This window comes from Xenopus laevis, chromosome 4S (genome assembly GCF_017654675.1).
Source record: "Xenopus laevis strain J_2021 chromosome 4S, Xenopus_laevis_v10.1, whole genome shotgun sequence".
Taxonomy (NCBI): Eukaryota; Metazoa; Chordata; class Amphibia; order Anura; family Pipidae; genus Xenopus; species Xenopus laevis.
The window spans coordinates 48,046,879-48,070,862 of record NC_054378.1 but is presented as its reverse complement, the minus strand read 5'-3'; the positions used below and the strand labels follow the sequence as shown (position 1 = coordinate 48,070,862).

The 23,984-nt window shown below is 37.3% G+C and overlaps 1 protein-coding gene across 1 annotated transcript in view; it reads right to left on the bottom strand.

The window, feature by feature from the left end:
• The window catches only part of banp.S (BTG3 associated nuclear protein S homeolog), a gene marked incomplete at its 5' end in the record, with an annotated part of 187,468 nt that overhangs the window by 2,691 nt on the left and 160,793 nt on the right, over positions 1-23,984 (bottom strand). The window contains 1 exon segment of the mRNA NM_001095794.1: positions 5,749-5,892. Within this exon segment, the coding sequence (NP_001089263.1) occupies positions 5,749-5,892 (144 nt within the window).

Sequence of the window (23,984 nt, the reverse complement as noted above, 5' to 3'; positions counted from 1 at the left end):
CAAGCCTATCAAAATTCTAGCAGACACCACAATGCTTTTAAGGAACCTGTAGAAACGTCTACAACAGGGGTGTCCAAAAGGTAGATCGGGATCTAGCAGTAGACCTTTAGCTGGTGATAAATAGATCTCAAGACACTTTCACCAAACTGTCTAAATCACTCTCTTATATAATCATTTCAGACATTTATTCTGTAAAGGTTACATAAGAAAAAGTAGTTTCTGAAATATAGTAATAATTATTACCTGAACCCCTACCTGCCAGTGCAGTTTTCTCCTGAGAGGAGCACCTGCCTGGGGTTATTCCAGCGGGCACTGCGGATCGAATGTCTTCTGGCAAAAGGCAACACTTTAACAAAAAAGGCGGCTATTTCATTCTACTATGCATGCGTCTGCCCCAAAAATTTGAAGAAAGAAGAAGCAGGAAGAAAATTGCTCCGTGGTGCTCGCTGGAAGAATCCCAACCCAGTGCAGTTTTCTCCTGATAGGAGCACTGGCCTGGGGTTTCAGGTAAGTACATGCAATCACTTGGGGGTCCTAACTTTTGGCATCCCCAAGTAAAAAGACCTTTCCTTCTACCTCTTAAGCCTGTATTAATACGGAAGACATATACCCCTAGTCTAGAAAATTCACAAAACAAGGGGAAAACTTAGTTTCCACCCACATTATAATAAGAATGTCTTTGTAGTATCTGTATTGGAGAAGCACCCTAGTGTTTCCGATGCTCAAACAGAAAATTATCTATCTATTCTGGCTAAAAATAATAACTGTGATAAGGAGACAGGACTTGCTTCTTAGCTATCATTGTAACTGGTACTAGGTGGAGTGGAATATGACTATATTCCATGGCACCGGAGGGAGGCAAAATAGCAAACAGGAAGTTTTTTTTACTTATTGCCCGCTGCCAGCATTTGGTAATGGGGAATAACTACAGTGTCTAGATTTACCAGTTGAGAGCACATAATGTACTCACAGAGTCTGTTTACCTTTTTATTACTAAGCTGCAATGTGCTCATTCCACATGGACAGCGATAAAAAAACCAACCAAGTCAGACACATAGATTGCAGCTTGTCTAGGATCTATAAAAAACAGTATTCCTTCCTACTAAACCTGCCATTTATATATATAGCTCCATGACCAAAGTTAACTCCTTATGGAGGAGTAGAAGATGTATAGCAGAAACCCCCAGCAGTGCAAAGATTAAACAGTTTACTAGACAAAACACTGTCATTTGTTTAAACATTTAAACACAGAGTAAACAGATCCTATGTATAATCAAATATAATATGGTTTAGAGGAGTCTCTTTGAATTTCGGAATTGCTAACAATCTTCTGCTGGCTTTAATTGTTCACTTTTACAACCAGTAATAATAGCTTCCTTATTTATTGCAGCCTTCTTCCAGATTGATGTGTTTTCCATTAATCTTGAGTATAATTTAAAGGTATTTAAAAAAAAAAAAAAAAAAAAGGTAGTGTTACATACAGAGCTGCTTTCTTGATGTACATACACACATTTTATTTAAAAGGAAACTCGCTTAATTAAAATAAATATTTTAGTTGTGCCGATTTCTGCTGATTGTGGATATGGTTCCCCAGATATAGTTTATTTTAAAAATGCAGTCTATAATAATGTGTTAAATGTTGTGTTTGTTACGGTTTCAGAAGCTCATCAGATTTAAACTTTAATGCAAAAGAAATCATGACTAGTGATGTGTTAACCCGACCTGCTTTGCTTTGCCGAAAATTTGCAAAACAGCGAAAAATTTGCCAAATGCATTTAAGTCTATGGGCGACAATTTTCTTTTGACACGCAACACGCAGGCGAAACCTGCTGATCACTAATAGTAACTGTTTGAAGCATGACTAGTTAAAGGAGAATTCAACACTAAACTTAAAAAAAAACCTAACCCCCTACCCTACATAGACCCACCTCCCTCCTGCCAAAGTGTTACCGATGGCAAATGCCCCATACATTTTATTTACCCCTCAGTGTAGATTCAGGCATCTGAGTTAACGGGTGCCATCTTCAGCCGCTTCGGTAATCTTCGGAATGAGACCAGCGCTTCTGCAATTTTCTGCACATGTGCAGTTGTCGTGAAACAGAAATTGCTCCAACTGCGCATTCGCCGACATACCTGTCTCATTCTGAAGATTTCCGAAGAGAAGAAGGTGGTGCCTGAATCTGCACCGAGGGGTAAGTAAAACATTAGGGGCATTAGGCTGGGGGTAGGAGGGAGGGGGGGTCTATGTAGAGTAGGGTTTTTTTAAGTTAAGGGTTGAACCCTCCTTTAATAAGTCAAATGTGAGAACTACATTGGACAACAATTTGACTTAAAATTACTCCATACTGATGGGATTTCTAAAAGCTAGATGGATATACTGCCAAAAGGTTTGAGACAGAGGACATGTTATGTACCAAAAATAATATTTAAATAAGCAATGGTATCTTTATGATCTGCACATTATGTGTTGCAATTATCAGTAAATGTAATCATAATTCTGGAGATAGCAGCAGGTCACGTCACACTGACACCAACAGTACATAAAGCTGGCCATAGACGCATTGATAATATGGTCCAAAACATTTATGGTGGGATACTGATATCAAACATGGAAAAATTGTGATCACTGCTAATTTTTAAAACCACTAAGCGGGGGTGCAATGAGGCTGTGACCACAAAATACATATAGACAAATACAAGAGTCCTCTGCACTCAACCCATTATCAATATATTTAAGACAGAGACATTTTGTGCATACTGCTACTGAAAAATGCCTTACCCTTTAAACAAAACAGGGATTGTTTGTCCATATATTGCAATATATTTAAGCTGGCCAACTACGTCAAAGTCATCCCATATCTGGCCAGTCCTACACTCACATTGCATCTGATTCATTAAGAATTCTATTGCTTGATTATACATTTTACAAAGGGACTAAGTTTTACCTGCACCTTACTAGCTGCTTTCAAAGTAAAAATCCCAAACTTGGCTGCCCTTTTATTAGACACCATTGGGATCACCTGACTATAGCTGGGAAGGATGGGAGCTACAACATGGAGCTGGTCACTGCTCCTGTATAACTATAACAATGGTGAGCACAACTTTTCCTTGTTTGTTATAGTTATACAGGAGCAGTGACCAGCTCTATGTTGTAGCTCCCACCCTTTCCAGTTATAATCATGTGATCCCACTGGAATAGAATTCTTAATGAATCAGATGAAAATTGAGCATAGGACTGGCCAGATATGGGATGACTTTGACGTAGTTGGCCAGCTTAAATATATTGCAATATATGGACAAACAATCCCTGTTTTGTTTAAAGGATATGGCATTTTCAGTAGCAGTATGCACAAAATGTGTCTGTCTTAAATATTTTGATAATGGATTGGGATACTAATATCAGCAGAAGACTTGGATATCGGTACGGTTCTTCTATCTGGCTGGCTAGAAAATGTTTGATTGGGCACCTTTGAAGACGGCCAAACATCGGCTACTGTTACTGCTGAATCATCAGATACAGGTAGAATGCTACTGTTTCTACATGTATATCTGAAGATTCAGTTCTAACAATTAGTATTGAAAACGAACGCTTTCCTGTAACCAATGGTCAGAAGAAAGATCATAATGGTTACATATATGGCCACCTTAAAGAGGTTGTTCACCTTCAAACCTGTTTTTCAGTTCAGTTGGTTTGAGATTGTTCACCAGAAATAGACTTTTCCCAAACACTTTCTATTTGTGACCGTTTTTCTAATATTGAAGTGTAAAGTTGAATTTTTCACCCACTAAAGCAGCTCTGGGGGGGGGGGGTCGCCGACTCTAACTGTTCTAAATTGATACATTTAGTTGATACATTTGTTATCTTTGTCCCTGCTGAGCAGAATCCGTGTTTCATTAAAGGCAGCTGTTACAATTGATACAATAGTTGCTAATATTCAATAGATACTGCTGAGAAATGTAAACTAATTGTATCAACTAAATGTAACAAATTTTAACAGTTCAGATACTCCTGGATCACTGAGCTGCCAGGCTGAGACACAAGAGACAGGAAAAAAAGTATTTGTTTCAGTTGAGTTGTTTGTATCTGAAAGCAACTCAACTGAAAAAAAAGTATTTGGAAGGTGAACAACCCTTTTAAGAGCAGTGAAATGCCCTTGGACCACTATTGTTGTCTGCGAATGGACAAATAGGGCTATTTGCTTTCTTTTTACAGTATTTCTGCCCCCATCCTTCCACTCAGCGGACAAGTTCTTCATATCATGACCCTGTAAATTGTATTCAACAGAACAGGCTGCCTAGATGTAATCTTACTTTATTATCAACTTATAAACAAAAATTTGAGACAAACTGGAAAAACAAAAATCGTATCATATTCATATTCTTGAAACTGAAATGTATGATTATACACAACTTATTAAAGTTAACCAATAAAAAGTCTCAATTATTTAAACAATACACAAATATATGCTTGTTTTTTTTTTCCATTTTTCAAGATGATTGTCATTGGTACTCATTTATTATAGTAGGTACCCACAGAAAGCTAAACATGAGCTTGTGCCGCTTAAAGGATAATACAACTCCCATATAATAAAACCCAATACCCCCTACCCTACATAGTCCCCCCTCCCTGCCGCACAGGTGATAACTCCAGTAATTGCCCCATATCCTGTAATTACCCCTCATTGAAGAGTAATCGCAGCAGAGCTCACGGGCGCCATCTTCTTCTCTTTGGTAATCTTCGGAAAGTAAGCGCCAAAGTGGCAAATGCGCAATTGAAGCAATCTTCCAGTTCCAGACAACTGCGCATGCGCCGAAAATGATGGAAATAGCCGAAGGGAAGGAAGAAGACCCAAAGATTACTGAAGAGAAGAAGATGGTGCCCGTGGGCTCCGCTGTGCTTACTCTGCAACGAGTTATCACCTGTGCAGTGGGAGCATGGAGTTTGTAGGGTAGGGGGTTTTATTATATGGGGAGTTGAATTCTCCTTTAACAGTATCAAAGATGGAGAAAATTTGGCTTCATCTGATCAGAGTGGATGTAACAATACAAGCAGAGTATTCAAAGTAATACTAGAGAGGAGTGAATCTCAGTCACCAAGCATGTTTCAAGGCTGCAAGTACAAATGGTGGTTGTCTGGCTCCTTATGATAGACCTTGGGAACTCAGTGGTTTGAAATTACACAGTGCTGCATTTTTAAAAAAAAAAAAAAAAAAAGGGGGGGTGAATAAACATTCTACTATGCAGAGCTGGAGCTTGAGATCACAAGTGTGCTGTTTTTGTCTATGCCATTGATTATTAACCTTTCTGTAAGCCACTTGAGACCACAATGATTATGGGTTGGCTTTCAACATGAATATAATTTTATTTATAGCTGGTGTAGTAGTAACGCACTCCCAAATAAAAAACAATAGTCCAGGTGCATCCAGTGAAATGTGTATCCATATAATAAAAATAAGCACACATGGGACTTATAAATAAGTTATTTAATGGTGGTTATAAATGTTTCGGTACTAGGAAGAGGAACGTTCTCCTCTTGCTGGGACCAAAACATTGATAACCATCATTAAATACCTTCGCTTATTAATAAGTCCCATGTGTGCTTTAATTTTATTTATATATAAGGAGACTTTTCAAGTAAAACTCTTGAACATCCCTATATGGAACCGCCTGGTGATTTTATATTCCTTTCCTTTATTTCCTTTTATTTAATTTTGGAAGTTTTGAGTTGTATGAAGTATCGTCACATACCTGGGCTGTTGCTGATGATTCTGCAACTGGGGCAAGCTGAACATACTGGACTTGAATATCATTGGCTTGAAGTGGTGACCCATCGACCACACCAGTAGTTGGATCAGCAGAGGCTACCGCTATCAGTTGGGCTCCCTGAAGCACCTACACAAAGAGAAAGACTTTAATTAGCACAATTCCACAAAAGATATATATGTTTTACCAGTCAAAAATATTGAAAGTGTTTCTTAGGCTACTACTGTCATCCAAAAGATGGTGAAGAATGCTTGTTTGGCAATTTCTGTGAGACAACATTATATGGGTCGGTAAAAAATGAGTGAGCTTATCTTACTGACTTTTTATGTTCCTCAAAGATCACTGTGTTTTCAGCAGTAAAGAAGTTAAAAAAAAAGAATTCAGGAATGACTTCAGAAAAGTATTGTATATTTAATGCCAGCCAAAGAAGCATACCACAGTAATGATTACAGGGGTGGAATTCCGGAGTAGACAACCACTGAGCATTCAGAAATGGCCAGGAAATATTGAGTGGCATGTGCATATAAAACTTCAGAAATAGAAGGAAAACCTCTAACCCTTTCACTGCTATGGGCCTGAGCAAGGTGAATCAAACTCTAGCCAGTATCCAGCATGTAGTATACAAACATTAAGTGCTTTTACCATACATAATGCTAAATTAGTGTACTGTTGGTGTGTGGATGTTAATGAGTTACAATGTCACAATAATTTGGGCTAAAATCATGTATGAATGCAGTGACCAGATTACCTGCTCAAGGTGGGTTCATACCCTTCTTTGAACAGAAGCAACAAATTGCTCTAGATATTTCCAGTATATAAATACACATCATCACAGTGTACTTCTTGCTTCTTCCTTCAGCTAGAGTGCACTGCTTCAAAAATCAGCTTGGCATTATTGTTCCAGACTGAAGAACACACACACAAACTATTTTGTGAAGTAGTATCATAATCTCTTATTCAACTGTGGGAGAGTGTGGATAGTACAGCAACCCATTGTGCCTTATATTGATGCTCGTAGCAGGAAAGCTCTCCCACTCCCTTAAGGTGGCCATAGATGCAAAGATCTGCTCGTTTGGCCACATCGCCAAACGAGCGGATCTTTCCCCGATATGCCATTAACAAACATGGCTATATCGGGGGTAATCTGATTATTCGACCGTATGGCCGAACGATCCGATTACGATGTGCCGTGGGCTCCGGCGGGATCGGTCGGGTCAAAAAAAAAAAAAAAAGACCTGACCGATCGACCGTTCTCCGCCGGACCAAAGATGTCGGCACACGCCACACACGATCCGAAAATCATACGAATCCTCGATTCGTACTATAGGATCTGTGTGTCTATGGCCACCTTTAGTATAAGGTGCTTAGTATGCTTGGAGCTCAGTGATGGAGGATACAGTAACCTCCCAATATATGTAAGGCTGACCACTATGCTGTCCCAATCTGTTAAACTATTGCGCCCAACATTTACCAGCAATCAAACATCGGGGATGGGATGCTATAGGTTAAAACTTAAAATCTGCTGAAGAGTTCTAATGACATTAAAAATAACATAGCTCACAGTGATTATCTTGCCTTGGGCCAGGCAGCTACAAAGGACAGTACTGTACGTATCTATTAAGGTCAAAGAGAATATTGAAGACATTAATATTTTATTGCCCCTCTCCAGTACCACATTTTGCAGTTTAATCACAGACTACCCTACTTTAAGTGGGTTGTTTATTAAATAAACAGAAGCATCAAGTGTTTTAAAGTAATAACAGAAATTTTTGTTTTTTTTTACTATAAAAACCAAATTTTTTGGGGAAAAAAACCTTGAATTTTTCACGATTTATTAAACCCCCGAGGATGGAAAAAGTCAGAATCCAAAAATCCGTCTTATCAGACCTGCCGAGGTTGTATATAAGTCAATGGGAGAAGTTCCGAAGACATCCTATCTGCGCTGGGTTTCATGCAAAAATCTGAAGATTTAGTGGTTTTCGTGCAGAAAATCCGAAAAATCCGTGCGGATTTGGTCGGAGTATATTTCAGAAAATAATGATAAATAACCCCTTACAGTACAAAAAGCATTACTGAATTATGAGATGGTTTGTAAATGGCATCAGGGTTTTCACCTTATTCCGAGTCTGTTAAGAAGGAGTTATTTTCCAAGGAACGGAAATTTAAATATTAGTATTAACTTATTATCAAAAGTTCATGCCAGCTCCATATGTGTTTGGCTTGGAGAGCATGGATCAGGCAAACTCGCTACTGAACATTCCAAGCAGGAGTATATAATATTATACAAACAAAGCGCCCCTCTGTCTTCTAGGAAAGAATCCATACTACGAATGCACATGCTGATACTGTAGATCTGCAGCAAATATTCCATCTGATTTATGAGTAGAGCTCAAATGAGATTACACTACATACAGTGATGCAATATCATAACCTGACTTCATGAGGTTTCAAGCCTATGGTGGCTACACCAATAAAAAGATAGGTTACAGAAAAATGTAACTTTATATCAGGTACACACAAGCATATAACAGCAATGGGAGCAAAGATGCTTGCAATACAATGAGGCTGCTGCAATTTGCCCATCTATTTTCATTTAGATGATGAGAGTTGTAATTATAGCAAATGACAGCCCAGAATTTGACTTTCTTACTAATGGCCTCCATCTCTTTTGAAGCCTGTTTTTCCTACTTATTACTGGAAAAAATATAATGGATAAAACAAAGGCAAATGGGATCTACACCCACTTAAAGGGTCAGTATACCCCTTTGTTTAACATGAGTACAAAGAACAGGGTTTGTGCTCAACTGATTATGCCCAATGTTTTAATTTTATAAAAACTAGGGTTGTTGTTACTGCTTAATCTACACACAGGTAACTTGCTAATTAAGCTACTACATATTTGGTTCTTGCAAGTTAGATAATTAAATTACCAGTGTACAACATCCGTTGTGATGGTTTTGTTAGAAAATCGACCTTAATTATCTACCTTGCAAGGACCAAACATGGAATAACTTCAGTTGAAATGGTGAAAGACATTCAACTCAATTTAATTATTATTCAACAGAGCTGTATATTGAATAATCCACAGTACTGAAAACACTGGCTTTTGACTTTTGTACCATAGTACAAAGCCAACATTGTTATTTCTCTGAAATAAGCAGTTTCGCTGCATGGTGTCCAATTTAAATGGATCAAAATCCAGTTACATAGGTTAGTATGGGGACATGGTATTTAGTTACCCTTGGTTAGTGGGGTAACCCAGGGCACACAGACCTGTAGTTACAACCTGAACAAACCTCTGCACATGTTTTGTTGATATCTATGCCACACAGGGCCGCTCCAGCCATGATCAAGGTGAGAATCTTTCCGCAGGCGGCACGGAGCGGCCAGTTACCAAGGGCGGCAAAAAGTCGCCTTTGGTAATTTTAAGAGTTTTTTAAAACGGAAATTCGTCTCTTCTAGTGCAGCGAGCGCAATGTCGCTCACTGCACTAGCGATGCGGCCCCTCCTCCACCCGATCCGACGCTGGAAGTTAGAAGAGCGGAGCAGGAGGAGAGGCGGCATTGGGGCTGCTGCCTCAGGCTGCAGCAGCCCCTGAAACGTGCCTGATGCCACAGGATAGCCAGCAAACAGGCAGGTATTTAAAGAAAGTTTATCAGATCTGAGCTGCTGTAAATGAGTTGGCACAGTAGCACTAAGATCTAGATATATTTAGACGACTTGCTGTTTGCTGAAGACTTTTGCTGCCCTCTATAGGGAACAATGTAAATATATATATATATATATATATATATATATATATATATATATATATATACACACGTACATATACTAATACATACATATGTGAATTAGTAAGTGCACCCTTTAATTTGGTTTCTATCTTAATTCTATTCTATTTGAACATATATGAGCATTTCAATATTGGATCTTAATTCAAACAGCATATAAAGATAAAGGTGTGATGTTTCAGGGGTTTGTTGCATGCATAACCCACTTCAAATTCTCCCACAGAATCTCCATGGGATTTAGGTCCAAACCTTGATTAGGTGGTTTTACGGTATGTTTAGGGTCATGTCATGTTGTTAGGTCCTCTACCAGCTGAGCTATCTTCTGACAGACTTTGCCAAGGTGTTTATGGGCAAATGTGAGTCTTCACCTAATACTCTTTTGGAACAGCAAAGTTTTCTTCCTGACACATTTCCTACATAGAGCTAATATGTGCAGTACTATTTCATGGTAGACTTATGTACTTTGACACCTATAATTAATTTTTTGAATAGATGAAGTTTCCAGTTTTTTTAAAATCTTCTACACTTGTAGATGAGCTTCTGAACACTGGAACGACTGATATCCTATTGTTTGGTGATCATTTTGAAACCCTTTCCGGGTTTCTGAGAGCTCTTTCAATCTAGGCATGGTTATATTATACATTAAACGTCCTAAATAAGATGTGTGCCTCCAAAATCTGTTCTTGCATTGTTCTAATTATTTGCAACAGATCTGGTGCACCTGACTCTAATTTTAGGTATTTAAGATAGAGAAATTAGCACTTTGTCATATATGTATATCTATGGTGAGGACATCAGTTATATTAGCTTTTTCCATTAATATTGTTGAAATGACAATCAAATAATTTTATGTTGGATAAAGTCACATATTGCTATGGAGTGAACCTGCTCTTTAATAGCACCATTAAGGCCACTCACTTTTCTAGTGCTTAAAGGGGAACTCCGGCTTCTAAAAAATTTGATAAAGAGGCCAACATAACACAGAAACCCCTAATATACCCATCACAGTTACCTGTTTCTTCAAAAAGTATGAGTAAATGCCATTTTCTATGCTGAAATCCAGCTGCTTAACAGATATTCTCTTACTGTATCATTTGAAATCCTGGCAGGGAAGGAGGGACTAAACACTGATGTTACATATTGTAACAACTACTCCACAGCTTACAGACAGCGTGCAGGAACGATATAACCCACAATGCATTGCACTGTGATGTTCCTTTCCTTATTGAAATCATGTGTGCAGGGAATTGTGGGGTTTGGAGGATGCAGGCTGAGGACAGATGGCCGTTGATACAAAGTAACAGTAGTCAGCCAGCTCAGCAAAGTAGTCAGACATATCAGCAGGAGAGCAGAGGGCTAGGCTTAGGGAACTGTCAGAAACCATTAAAAATCTTGAAAACTCTGCATATTTTTTTAAATAATGTATATTGCAAAGTTGCTTGAAATTATGTTTACTTTTCAGAAAGCTTAAGTTATGTTTTTGTAGAGTTCCCCTTTAATAACACTGAAAGTAGCTATGGGTTAGTGCTCTTGAGCAAACGTAGTGCCTTTTATTACATAACTCCCTGTAGATTTTTCTCACAGAATGTTTATTCAGAGAATTGCGTTCTAAAACAATATGAGCTCAAAACCTTATATTAAAAAAATATTTTAAATCTTAAATCCGAAAATCTATTTTTCCATCACATATCGAAGGGTGCATTGATTTTGGTATCCCAAGGCTATGTATTTACATCAGTGATGTAAATTGTTTCATTTCAGCTTTCACCAAAAAGCATCTGAAAAGGATTAACCACTGTGAGGGTAGGTAGGGAGTTAGAGTGCAGGAAGACGAGCTGTCTTTTTGGCTGAAACAAAGATAGTTAGTATTACACAATGGAAAAAAAGACATAGAACTGCCTGGGAACATAAAACCAAATAGGGCAAGACGCTGACCTCCACACAAATTGTTAATAATTGGCTACAAAGAACACTGCACATTTCACAACTTTATTCATGCAAATGGCAAACATATGCTGTCTGTCACAGCACAGGCCTGTTCCTATAGAACTGCACAGTCTAAGTGCAGCACTAAATAAATAGAGAAGAGAATACAGATTGTTAAACTAGGGATGCACCGAATCCACTTTTTTGGATTCGGCCGAATACCGAACTCGAATTTGCATATGCAAATCAGCAAAGGGGAAGGGAAAAATAGTGCCGTGCACGTCACATGATTTGAAGGATTCGGTTCGGCCAGGCTCAAGGATTCAGCCGAATCCTGCTGAAAATGGCCGAATCCCAAACCGAATCCTGGGTTCCGTGCATCCCTATGTTAAACACAGATGAATCTGGTACAAAAATCACGGGGGGTTATAATTTAGATTTAGAGGTTGTCACTTTGTAACCTACTGTACATTGTACTCTTTTATTCTGTAAATTCCAGTTCCACCTTTGGTGATTAAATATGGAGAGCCATGCAACAAAGAAATGCAACCTGTCACATTGTCTACTTAAGAAAACAAGGAAGACAATATTTAAGGCAGAAATGGAACTGAAGGTTAACTGGTGTTATAAAGTACAATGTCTAATAATATCTATCACCAATAACCAGCATATTGCTAAATAATAATATAATGCAGTAGTATTTAAGGCACGTCTGCCCCAAATAAGAAACTTCTTAATATGTTGATAAAACTGTTTCAATTTATTTGAAAATAGAATTGCAACTAAAACCACATCCTGCATCTCGTCTGTTTGCCAGACTACAGAAACTATGTATCAAAAATCAGCTCTCCTCCAGACGAGACTGAAGTTGCTCTGCATACTTCTGTGATCCTTGTTCTTCTTGTGTCTGTTATTCACAGCTCATGAAAGGCATTGAGGTGACTGGAGTCTTGGCTGGAGGAGAGTTGACCTTCAGTGCAAAAAGCTGCAAAGTGGGACAACATGCTTCAAGCTCATTTTTTTTTTTTGCTATTTGCATAAAATAGACTCAAAAGATTTTGAAAATATAAACTATCATATAATTATACACACAGAACTGGTCAGCTATGTAGTAAAGGAAAGAAACTTAAGTGATTTTGGGAATCCTGCTTTCCCAAAGTACACTGGAGCCTTAGGCCTTATATACTTGGTAAGAGACTTTTCTGCCTATCAGATAAACTTTTATTAACTCATATTTGAGTCTATTAATGACCTGCTGGACCCAGCACACATCTTATCTGCTTCTACACATTTTACTACACACATGCTTATAGTTTAAAGCACAATTTTATCATTTCTGATTTCAGCATTGCCAGATTAGCATAATGTTTGTAAAGGATAAGTAGCTGCATCTGTGTATATTATATCCAGCCATGTAACAAAGCTAGTGGTTTTCTCCTGAACCCCAACAGTATATTTGATATCAGAATGTTCCATGAGATCATTCTCTAGGCCATGTCCAATAATGTGTGAAGGGATATGATCTGCCATAAAACGATGCAAAAATACAATTTATTCCCTCAAGGAAAAATGGTATTCGCTGAGAACAAGCATAATGCAGACAATAAGGCTTCAATTTTACACACAGAATGTCAATTAGGATGGTTGCAAATTAATCACTTAGGCTCTCAGCATTCATGATGCTAGTGTATAGCGCTTTACAAAGGGATAACTAAAGAACCATAGCGTCACTGGATCTTATTCCTGGCATTAGTTTATTTATGTTTATGTCACTTTTGTTGGGATAGTATTTCATACAGTATGACTGTGGACTAAAATATAATACCGCATAGTGGAGGCTTGTCATTTATCTGTCCTATATCACTAATGAACCCTTGGGGGACTCTAGCGGCAGCTTTCAACTTCCGAAAGAAATTATAAAAGCATTAGTCCAGTTAGCTGCTTCTGTGCATAGTTGTTAGAGGTACTGTGCTTAGTGCATTTATCAGTGCAACTTAGTAGTTTTTATAAAGAGCCAGCTGAAAGCTGTTGTGCTTCAGCTAAACAAAATAGAAATGGCTGTTACATTTATTCACCGGAAACTGTAGTGCAATCCTGGAGACAAATGCATTTGAAAACCAACAGGCCAAAAGCATGCAGACTGTGGTGTGAGCTTTCCCAAGGTTTTAGTTCAGTTTTATAGGGATTGCTACATGTATCCAGTGGAGGGGCAGCCATTTTTTTTACACTTCAAAGATTTACCTGTTTATCCAGCACCTAGAGATAAACGCAAAATGTCAAATGTCCTATTTTATTTAAGAAAGTATTTCAATTTATAGTCTTGAAATTATAGTCATGAAATTACCCCAGTTTATCTTCCTGTGTAATGGTGACTATATACAGTCAGCAGCTTGGCTTTTCCAAAAATCTATTCTATGTCACATATTATCTGTTACTGGGTCCCATATATTGAGTATGGGGCTTGCCGAAGTCCTGTTCTTTTCTGACTTTTTTAGTGCATGCTTACCAGGGATGGGCGAATTTCGCCGCACAACAAAAATTTTTTGACGCCATAGATGGGCGTCTGCGATATTTCGCCGGCGGCAATTTTTTGGTGAAATGGGTCAAATTCGCCCATCCCTAATGCTTACTAAAATGTAGGAAGTATTTCTATGTTGTAAAGCATCTGCATTATAATTGATATTTAGAGTATTGCAAGAGGTTTTGTGTTTGGGGACATCATTCTATATTTAATGCCATTAATCTGAAGACTGAAGAAGAGATAGTTAAGATAACCAGAAGCCCGTGAGCTGCGCCTATATCACACAACGTAATCCTAGATATGCTAAAACAGATATAGGTTTAATGTACTTAAAATGGGTTATGTACTATGGTTACAATGCAATATATTCTGACTCACAATGATTTCAGGTTTGATGACTACCTCACGATAACACGAAACAAGCTTGTGAATACTAGTAAATAATAATGGAGGTTACCTTTGCAAGGCAAACAGTTATATTAATATGTAATAGATGATTCAAAAACTGGTTTCCTCTCCCCCCCCCCAATTCAAGTATTTTAAAATCAATAAAATAAAACATAGAAATTATTTTGACTCATACAAATGACCCACAATTTTTGATAGTTGGTAATTACAAAGCAATGATTCTCTCTGCATGTAAATGTAATTACCTCCCTTAATGTGGGGGGTCATATGGTGTCAAAACTAAAAGTGAGACATCTAAGGTTAACCACTATCTATTCTGTCCACTGTAAAAACAGCCATATGGTAGAGTTAGCCAGAAAAGATTTGTTGCAAGGCACTTTCGCAATTATAATCATCTTTCATGTTTGTCTAAATTGATGACACATAAGTCTACTATTCAAAATGAGTCACATAAAATACTCTGCTGCTCTTCTGGGGTTTCTTTTGTTGTGTTCAGAAAAGCTCAATTTATAAAACATTTAAATGCCTGAAATTCAGCAGACTTGTGACCTTTCTGTTTCTAGGGGTGTGAGGAGTTGTTAGGTAAGCTGTTTAACACCAGTGCTGTGTCATCTTATGCTGCAAAAAAGAAAAACGGTGTTGGGAGATTTGTCCACTATAATAATTTAAAAGAATTAGGGGTCATAGACATCTATGGTGGTAATATAGGTTGTCCCATTGGGTAGCATTGTCCAGAGGATCACTCTGAGTTGCTCACTGGTATAACCCAGTACAATCACTTGGGGTGCCTAACTTTTGGCACCCCCAAGTGTATGAAGCCTTTCCTCCTTTAACTTAGAAACTTTGTATCTTTTTCTGGCTGTTTATTGCAGAGAAAGTCAGGACTTTTCAGTACAAACGCAGGACTGCAGATCAAGCTGTCAAAAGTCCCACGGAAAACGGGGAAAATCTCCTATGGACTCCATTTTATCCAAATAATCCAAAATTTTAAAAATGATTTCCTTTTTCTCTGTAATAATAAAACAGGACCTTGTACTGCATCCAAACTAAGATATAATTAATCCTTATTGGAAGCTAAATCAGCCTATTGGGTTTATTTAGAGTTTAAATGATTTTCTAGTAGAATTTAGTTATGATATTATAAGATCCAAATAATGGAAAGATCCGTTATCCAGAAAACCCCAGGTCCCGAGCATTCTGGATAACAGGTCTTATACCTGTACATGGAAACAAGTGAAAAATCAGCCAACACTTGTTTCAACTGTACCTTACAGTTGTTGCAAGCTAGCTGTGACATCTCTACTGGTGCTCATTTCATCCCCTATCATATTTACACCACTGGATTAAGGTGTAATAAATCACGGCGTTTGAATCTGGAGAGGCAGCCGTCTGTTAATTTTCTAATCAGTGAAGAAAAACATCATATCTATTTTTGTTGAAATAGTTAAGGTTTTCAGGCATTTACTATCATTGTTGACTATTTTTCTTTTGTGAAAACAAAGAGATTTTCTCCAAGTGAGACATTTATTATGCCTACATTAAGAAAAAAAATATTTTTTTTACATTTGTTTCACTGTGCAACAATTTCCCCATGGGATATAATGGTTTCCACCATCTCAATGCAATTTTTTTTAAATACAATTCATGAATGTGAAATAAATTTGGCCTGCAGGAAAAACAGCCTTTGTACGCAAATAAAAATGGAGAAAATAAAAAACAACCAGTGCTACCCAAATACAAAATATAAATCAAAAATTCAAGTTTTAAAGGGAAAGCGACAAACTGTACGCTCTTATCAAAGAGTATCATGCTTTCATTATTTCTTTATTTAAAATGGAGACATTTTAACGACACAGTTTTTGATTTAGAGGTGACAGAATAAAATTTTGTCTGCAATGTGCTTCTCGTCCTTTCAGCATGTAAATGACAATTTATATTCATTTTGATTTTCTTTAAGACAAAGATGCTCATTTTTAAGGGTTTAACGGTTGCCCAATAAATCTGGTTAGACTAAGCATATAATATGTATTTCCCTTAGTCCCTCAGAGAATGTACATTCAAAACTATTAGAAACCTCTTTTGAATTTTTTTTTTTTTTTTTTTTTTACTACAAACGTGCCACCTTAAATTTGGCAACCTTGCAATTTTTTAAAAAAAAAAAAAACCAGATTGTGCATTAAAAAAAACTACCATTGTGGGGGAAAAAAACTACAAACACCAAAAACAAAATGTTATTGCTTGTGCTTTCTTACATTATAACTTCCAAATCCTGATATGAATAATAACAACTTGACCCAAAAAGGCAGATTTATCAAAATCTAATGCTAAATTGTCACGTTTGTTTTCCGAATTTGGAAAAAAATCACTCGAATGTGGACTTATATATGAGAAAATTTAAAAGTTGAGTAAAAACTCAAACACAATAAATTCAGTTCCTGACCTTAATTTCCAATAAATCTCCTATATTAAACTTAAACTCAAATTCTTAACGTCTACATAAACTCTCAACTTTTAGATGCAGAATACTTTACATGGATGAGGTCCTCTGTACCTAATGTAGTCCATAATCACCATACACTGCCTCCCGGTGACCAGAAAATAAAAAGAATCCAAAACAACCTTTGTTATTTATTTCTTTTGACTATGGTTTTAGTCGCAGAGGAATTTCATCTGTTTTAAGACCTGAGGAAAGATTGACTAAAAATGTTATCTGACCAGTGGAATTTTATCTGCTTAAATACCAGCTTTAAGAATGATGACCTTTATAACTCAACTTGCAGTTTTCAGCGAATATATATTCAACAAACACTTATGATCAAAAAAGCTCAAATCTATTTTATCATTTCTATCAAGTAGTTAAATACCTAAGCCTCTGATATACTCTAATACTAAAATGATCTTAAATATTACACTCGATGTGGTTCAATCTGAAGTTGTACATACATTTATATATAGTTTGATGCAGTGTTTTAGATGTTCATTAACACTGTAGACCAGGCACTCTTAACCTATGGGTCATGCCCCAGAGATGGACCAGAATCCAAGAGCCCCTACTAAATAATGAGGATGAATAAGTAGTTCTAAACCAATTTGTGGGCCGTGAATCTGTGAATGTGTGTCCTCTGTGAAAAATGGTTAAGAACCAACATTGTAGATACTGTAGCCTTCATTTCAACAAATTCCCATAGAATGGGAATGCTTATTGTTGTAATGTTTAGCTAGTACTGGCCCAGATATACCTATCCTGTTTGTTGTGGTGAATGGTTTATGTTATCAGAAGGTTGTCACAACTGTATAGTGTTGAGCGCTATATAAATAAATGATGATGATGATTGGACCAATGAACATTTTCTATAAGGCCAAATAATGGATAAAGAAAAGAAATCCATGATTTGCAAATAAAATGAGAACATCACTTACAATTATACTTGTTGTTTGAGATCTGTAGATTGCCTAAACATTAAAGTACTTTCTAGAAAATGCAGCTTACCCTCTGTGTCCAACCTGAAATCTTAGGCCGCTAAGCTCTTATTAAATTTAGTTGGAAAATAAACTGTGTGTGGGAGGCTTATAATAGTAGAAGAGAAAGATAAAGGAAGCTGTGACTAATATTTGTAATTCTTTTTAAAAAAAATAAATTAAGATTAAAAAGGGAGAAAACTGCTAAAGGGGGGGTGAGATATTCAGGAACAAAAAGGTCAACGTGACTTGTCGAGGAAAGAATGAAGAGGAAGTAAATTAATAAGACTTCAAGATTTGTAACTCCCTAAGGGAGCTTTATAGTGTAGGCTAGAAGCTGTCATCATGTTTGTCTGGGAAACCTCTCTCTTTTTAATAATATTTAACCAAGTTCTGTTTCAATTTCAGCACTCAAACATATGCTTGTGTCACTTTAGCACATGATTACTAAACCTTATATATACAAGTTATCTTGCATATATATTCAATGACATGACATAATTAACACCTATCGAAGGACAATATGTTATAGTATATTTCTTATGTTATTTAAATTGCTCAGCTCCAACTCGCTACACTTACTGGTTGTATAATTTATGTAGCTTTTTATTCATATAGTGCTACTCGCATTTGCAGCTCTGGACATTCAAACAAAAGGGGAACAATATAAATAAATATAAAAACCCAGTAAGGGTCTGGCCACACAAGCAGATTCTGGGAGATTAGTAGCCCCAGCGACATATCTCCTCTTCTTCGGGGCGACAATCTCCCCGAACTGCCTTCCCCCTGCCCACGCAGTGATTCATTTTCCGAAGTCTCCTCGTGAGGCAATTCAGAAAATGATGTGCCGCGTGTGCCTTCCCACAGACGATTTTCACTTTAGATGGCGAGGGCAGGGGGAAGGCAGTTCGGGGAGATTGTCGCCCTGAAGAAGAGGAGATTTGACGCTGGGGCAACTAATCTCCCCGAATCTGCTCGTATGGCCAGACCCTAAACAGTAACCTTAAATCAGAGGACTTAATGAAAAAAGAGCAGTATTTTATTCAATGTTTCTGCCCCAATTCGGCCTGTCCTCACGAAGTGTAAAACAGGAGGAGGGCCCGAATTGGGGCTGAAACGTTGAATAAAATACTGTTCTTTTTCAATAAGTCATGTCAGTGCGGCTTTATATATATATATATATATATATATATATATATATATATATATATATATATATATATATATATATATATATATATATATATATATATTTCCCCACAATCACAGTGCTCACGATAAGTCGGTTCACATTGCCTGGGCACACACCACAAAAACTGCATACAATCCTCCAATGAAGCAGCCGCACTCGCAGGACTTATCCAAAAGGTATAAATGTTTTATTTGGAAACTAACGTTTCGGCTGCAACTCAGCCTTTGTCAAAGTTACATAATGCCATGAAAATCACAATGATAACCTTTTTCCAGAAAGCTCAGTTTTTCTAATAATGAAAAAAAAAGAACCTTCTACTTGATCCCAGCTATTGGAGTCAAAACAATCCTATTGTGTTTAATGTTTAAACAATTTTTTTACTAAACTTAAGGTATGGACCTGGGTAACAGGTCCCACACCTGTACATTAAGAGGATATTATAGATAGATAGATAGATAGATAGATAGTGGAGGATCTTTTTCCTGTAGCAAATAAAAAAACCAATGAAGAAAACAAAGAACTAGAGGACACCCTTTCAGACTTGCAGAACTTTATTTGAAACAGAGTAGATGGGGTAAGGACAGTGAGGTTGTGGAATGCTGTGCTGGGTGATGTTATGTTAGCAGATTCTATTAATACCTTTATGAGTGGCTTGGACAATTTTATTCAAAGCTATTATAATCCTAAAAGCCACAGTTTTCTCTGTAATAATAAAACAGTACTCTGTCCTTGATCCCACTAAGACGATCCCTCTTCTCGAGGTCAATTACTCATTTAAACAAATCTTTTTGGTGTCCACTTTGGCATAGCATAGGCATAACGGCAAACACCTCTATGAATGTTCTTCATAAAAGAAACTATAGAATATAAAAGGGATCCTGCTGATGAAGTCATGGGTTTGCAGCTGATTGGTGACATATGTGTTGTAAGAGTGCGGAATAATTATAAGTGTGCTTTTTTGCCTGTGCTTTCTATTATATAGTGTCTCTGAAATGCATCTTTATAGCACTTTGGCAATAGAAGTCCCTGGATTAAAACCAACATCTTTGTTTCGGGGATTTAGTGCATGCTCTCACAGAACACTGGACTAAAGAGCATATGAAACCTAAAGTATCTGTAATCATTTTACAAAGACACACAGACAAACTTTACAGGTGGTGCTGGAACGTTTATTTACCTGTATAAAAATATTTAAGTATTTAAATTTTAGGGACTGAATCCCCGGGGCTGAATCCCCGAATCCATGGTGAAAGATTAGCCCGAATACCGAACCAAATCCTAATTTGCATATGTAATTTAGGGGCAGGAAAGGATAAAGTGGAAAAAATTCTTCTTTTGCGATAAAAAGTCACGTGATTTCTCTACCCACCCCTAATTTACATATGCAAATTAAGATTCGGTTCGGCCAGGCACAAGGATTTGGCCGAAACGGAATCCTGCTGAAAAAGGCCGTATCCCGGACCGAATCCTGGCCGAATCCCGAACCGAATCCTGGATTCGGTGCATCCCTATTAAATTTACTTTGAAAAAGGCTGGTGCGACAGCCGAAACGGATTAGGTTCAGTTTTCGGCTCAGCATTCGACCGAATATGACAAAAAAAAACTTTGATTTTTCAAAGTTGACCAATTGACTCCAAATGGCAGGTTTTAGATGGCGAATGGTCGAAGAGACAGTACATGATAAATTTCGATATTCTAATTTTTGCATTTTTTTCAAATTCAAATAGAATTTGGACTATTCACTAGTCGAAGTACACAAAAAATAGCTAGAAATTTTTATTTTTTGAATTTGAAGATTCACCTCAAGCTTGGATAAATCTGCCCCTTAAAAATCTTTCACCCAGTGAAATGAAGCTTTTACCATAGTAACACCTACAAAAAACTAAAAAAACTTACAATACATACATAGCACGCACCACAGTAATGATTAAAATCCAAACCTTAATAAAGTGGTCGAGTTTAGAGACAATTGAAGATAACTGGCGAGAAATCAATGCATAGGGAAAAAATTACATATAAGGATAAAAACATAGTAATCTCCGCAAATGATGTGTCAGTGTAGCTTAAAGGAATTGTTCAGTATAAAAATAAAAACTGGATAAATAGGCTGTGCAAAATTGAAAATGATTTCAATACAGGTATGGGACCGGTTATCAAGAATGTTTGGGACCTGGAGTTTCCCAGAGAACAGATCTTTCTATAATTTGGATCTTCATACCTTAAGTCTACTAGAAAATCATGTAAACATTAAATCAACCCATTAAGCTGGTTTTGCTTCCAATAAGGATTAATTATATCTTAGTTGGGATTAAGTACAAGGTATTGTTTTATTATTACAGAGAAAAAGGAAATCATTTTTAAAAAAATTGGATTATTTGGATAAAATGGAGTCTATGGGAGATGGCTTTCCCAAAATTCGGATCTTTCTGGATAATGGGTTTCCGGATAATGGATCCCATACCTGTATAGTTAGTTAGACAAAAATGTAATGTATAAAGGCTGAAGTGACTGGATGTCTAACAGAACAGAACACTACTTCCTGCTTTGCAGCTCTTGGTTTTCCACATGAAAGCACTCACTTCAAGTGCAATTGTGCAAAAACTTGACTATATATAAAATAGATATGCAGTGTATGTGTGTACATAAAAAGACTCTGAATAAATAAAGGCCAGGCAAACATGTAACTTCTAAAATGTACTTGGCATAAACAGCAGATGAATAGATGTTGTTCGGGTACTTCAAAAACAAAGCCTCATCCTCAACCCTTGACCATGACACATGCACAGTGATGTTTTATTTCCTCCGAGATGTCCAAATGTATTAGCGCTCAAACCGCTTCTTATTTCTTTGTTTGACCAACTGTCTGACAAATGAGGCCTTCCTTCTTTCTCATGAGGTAGTTCCAAATCCCCCCCACACCTTCATTTATTTTAGGAAATTCCATGTAGCTCATCAACATTATATGTCCTGTTTTAACTCAGACCATGAAGACAGAGATGACGGGCACAATAAAATATTTTAATGTCAGACTCTAATAAAATATTAAGGGGAGAGAAAAAAGTTTTGTTTGGAATTAAATGCTCCAGGCAAAAATTAAAGCTGAGTCTTTGATGACTCATTGAGTGCTGCTTTTAATTGAATTGCAGATGGTCTGGACACAGCTGTCTGTCACTCTCATTCTTCTGCTAGCAAAGGAACAATGCTAAACAACTCATTATTCAATTCCTAAATCCCTACTGCTCTCTCAACATAAATTAGATTTATTACATCCATTAACACATTCTTTCCAGTCGGAAACCAACTATGCTCCCATAAAAATAATAAAGTAAGGGCTTCAGGTTAAATATTTATCTGTGTGGCAATGAAAGCAGATAAGTGCACTACTGGGCAGATTAATGATTGTATTGCTTCTGGGGCCGACAAGCTGATTCCAGTGACTTAATAGTTCCGTTAATGCATAATTATCAAAACAAAAGTCACAAGCACGCAAGGCAAATCAAATGTATTCAATGTGGGAACATTTGAGAAAGACTCATGGGAAACAGTAGACATGCAAATTACAAAACAGGGTTTGTTTTCTAAATAAAGACGAGAAATGCTGTTCATTGAATTTTAGTTGGTTAAGGGTGCTGTTCGAGCAGAAGAAATATTCAAGCAGCCAAAATGAATAATCAAAGCTATAATGCTTAGGATGAAAACCAAATAAAGGGGAATACAATTCTGCAGACTGAGGTATGCTCTTAGTCTACAGACTGAAGGATTTATTTATGTTTAGCAATTAAAAGTGACAACATGGAGTTCAAGCTATAGAAGTTCAAGCTAAGGTCACACAGTCAGAGTTTGCTCTTAAAAGACCTAAATAGTGAACATTTGCAGGTGCTAAATCAAACCTGGTGTCTTGTTAAACAATACTTAAATCAACCTTTGGGTGCATATATTGTTACTGAAAACAATTTGCCCCTGACTTCAGTTGGCTTACATCTGTTATGTGCGCTATATATGTTTATACAATATTTTACTTACACTTAAAACCAATGAATGAACCTCTCTGTTTACTCTTGGTTACCATGATACATCATTTAGAAAATCTATGCTTTATACTCTGTTGCTTATACTCACTTAGCAAACCAGTTCCAGCACCACAAGTCCCCCAAATGATGTCCAAGAAATGCTCCCTCTTTTCACTATTTACCTATATATGCCTCATGTAAATTCCCATCATCAACACATACATGTTTTAGTTAAGACATGAACAAGAAGTAAAACACAATACACAAAATAAAATGAAAAATAAATGTTGCGTGAAGCAGAAATGAGTGTGCAGGAGCCTTGGGCGCTATAACCTATAGACATCTCAATGGACATAAGCATAACTGACCACCAGGGCCGGAATTAGGGGTAGGCAGAAGAGGCAGCTGCATAGGGAGCAATGATAGGGGGTGCTGGGCAGCTACCTCTAAAATTGTCTTCTGCCTACCCCTAACCGGGTTCGCACCGCTTACTCCCCTCTGTCACCCAACCCTCCGCATTCTCCTACCCTTAGTCGTAATCTCCTACGCTCTGTTGCTCTTGCCTTCTTTGGGCCCGCTCGCACATTGGGTTGCCTAGGGCATTCGTTCGTTAGGCCTGGCATTGCTGACCAATAGGTACACAGCAGGTACTTTTAGCATGGGTCTCTTTTAGCTCCTCTTACGGAGGAAGTCTTATGGAGCCTTGGAAAAATTTGGAATAAAATCTATCCAATTTCATATCAACAAATGTTAACATATGCCCAGTTACAGACACTTTTTACAATTTGCCTCTACTCCAATCATGTTTAATATTTTAAAATTCCATGTAGTGTTGCCACCCGGCCGGTAAAACACCAGCCAAGGCCGGGGCCGGTATTACAAATTTACCGGCAATGTAGCTGCCGGTAAATTTG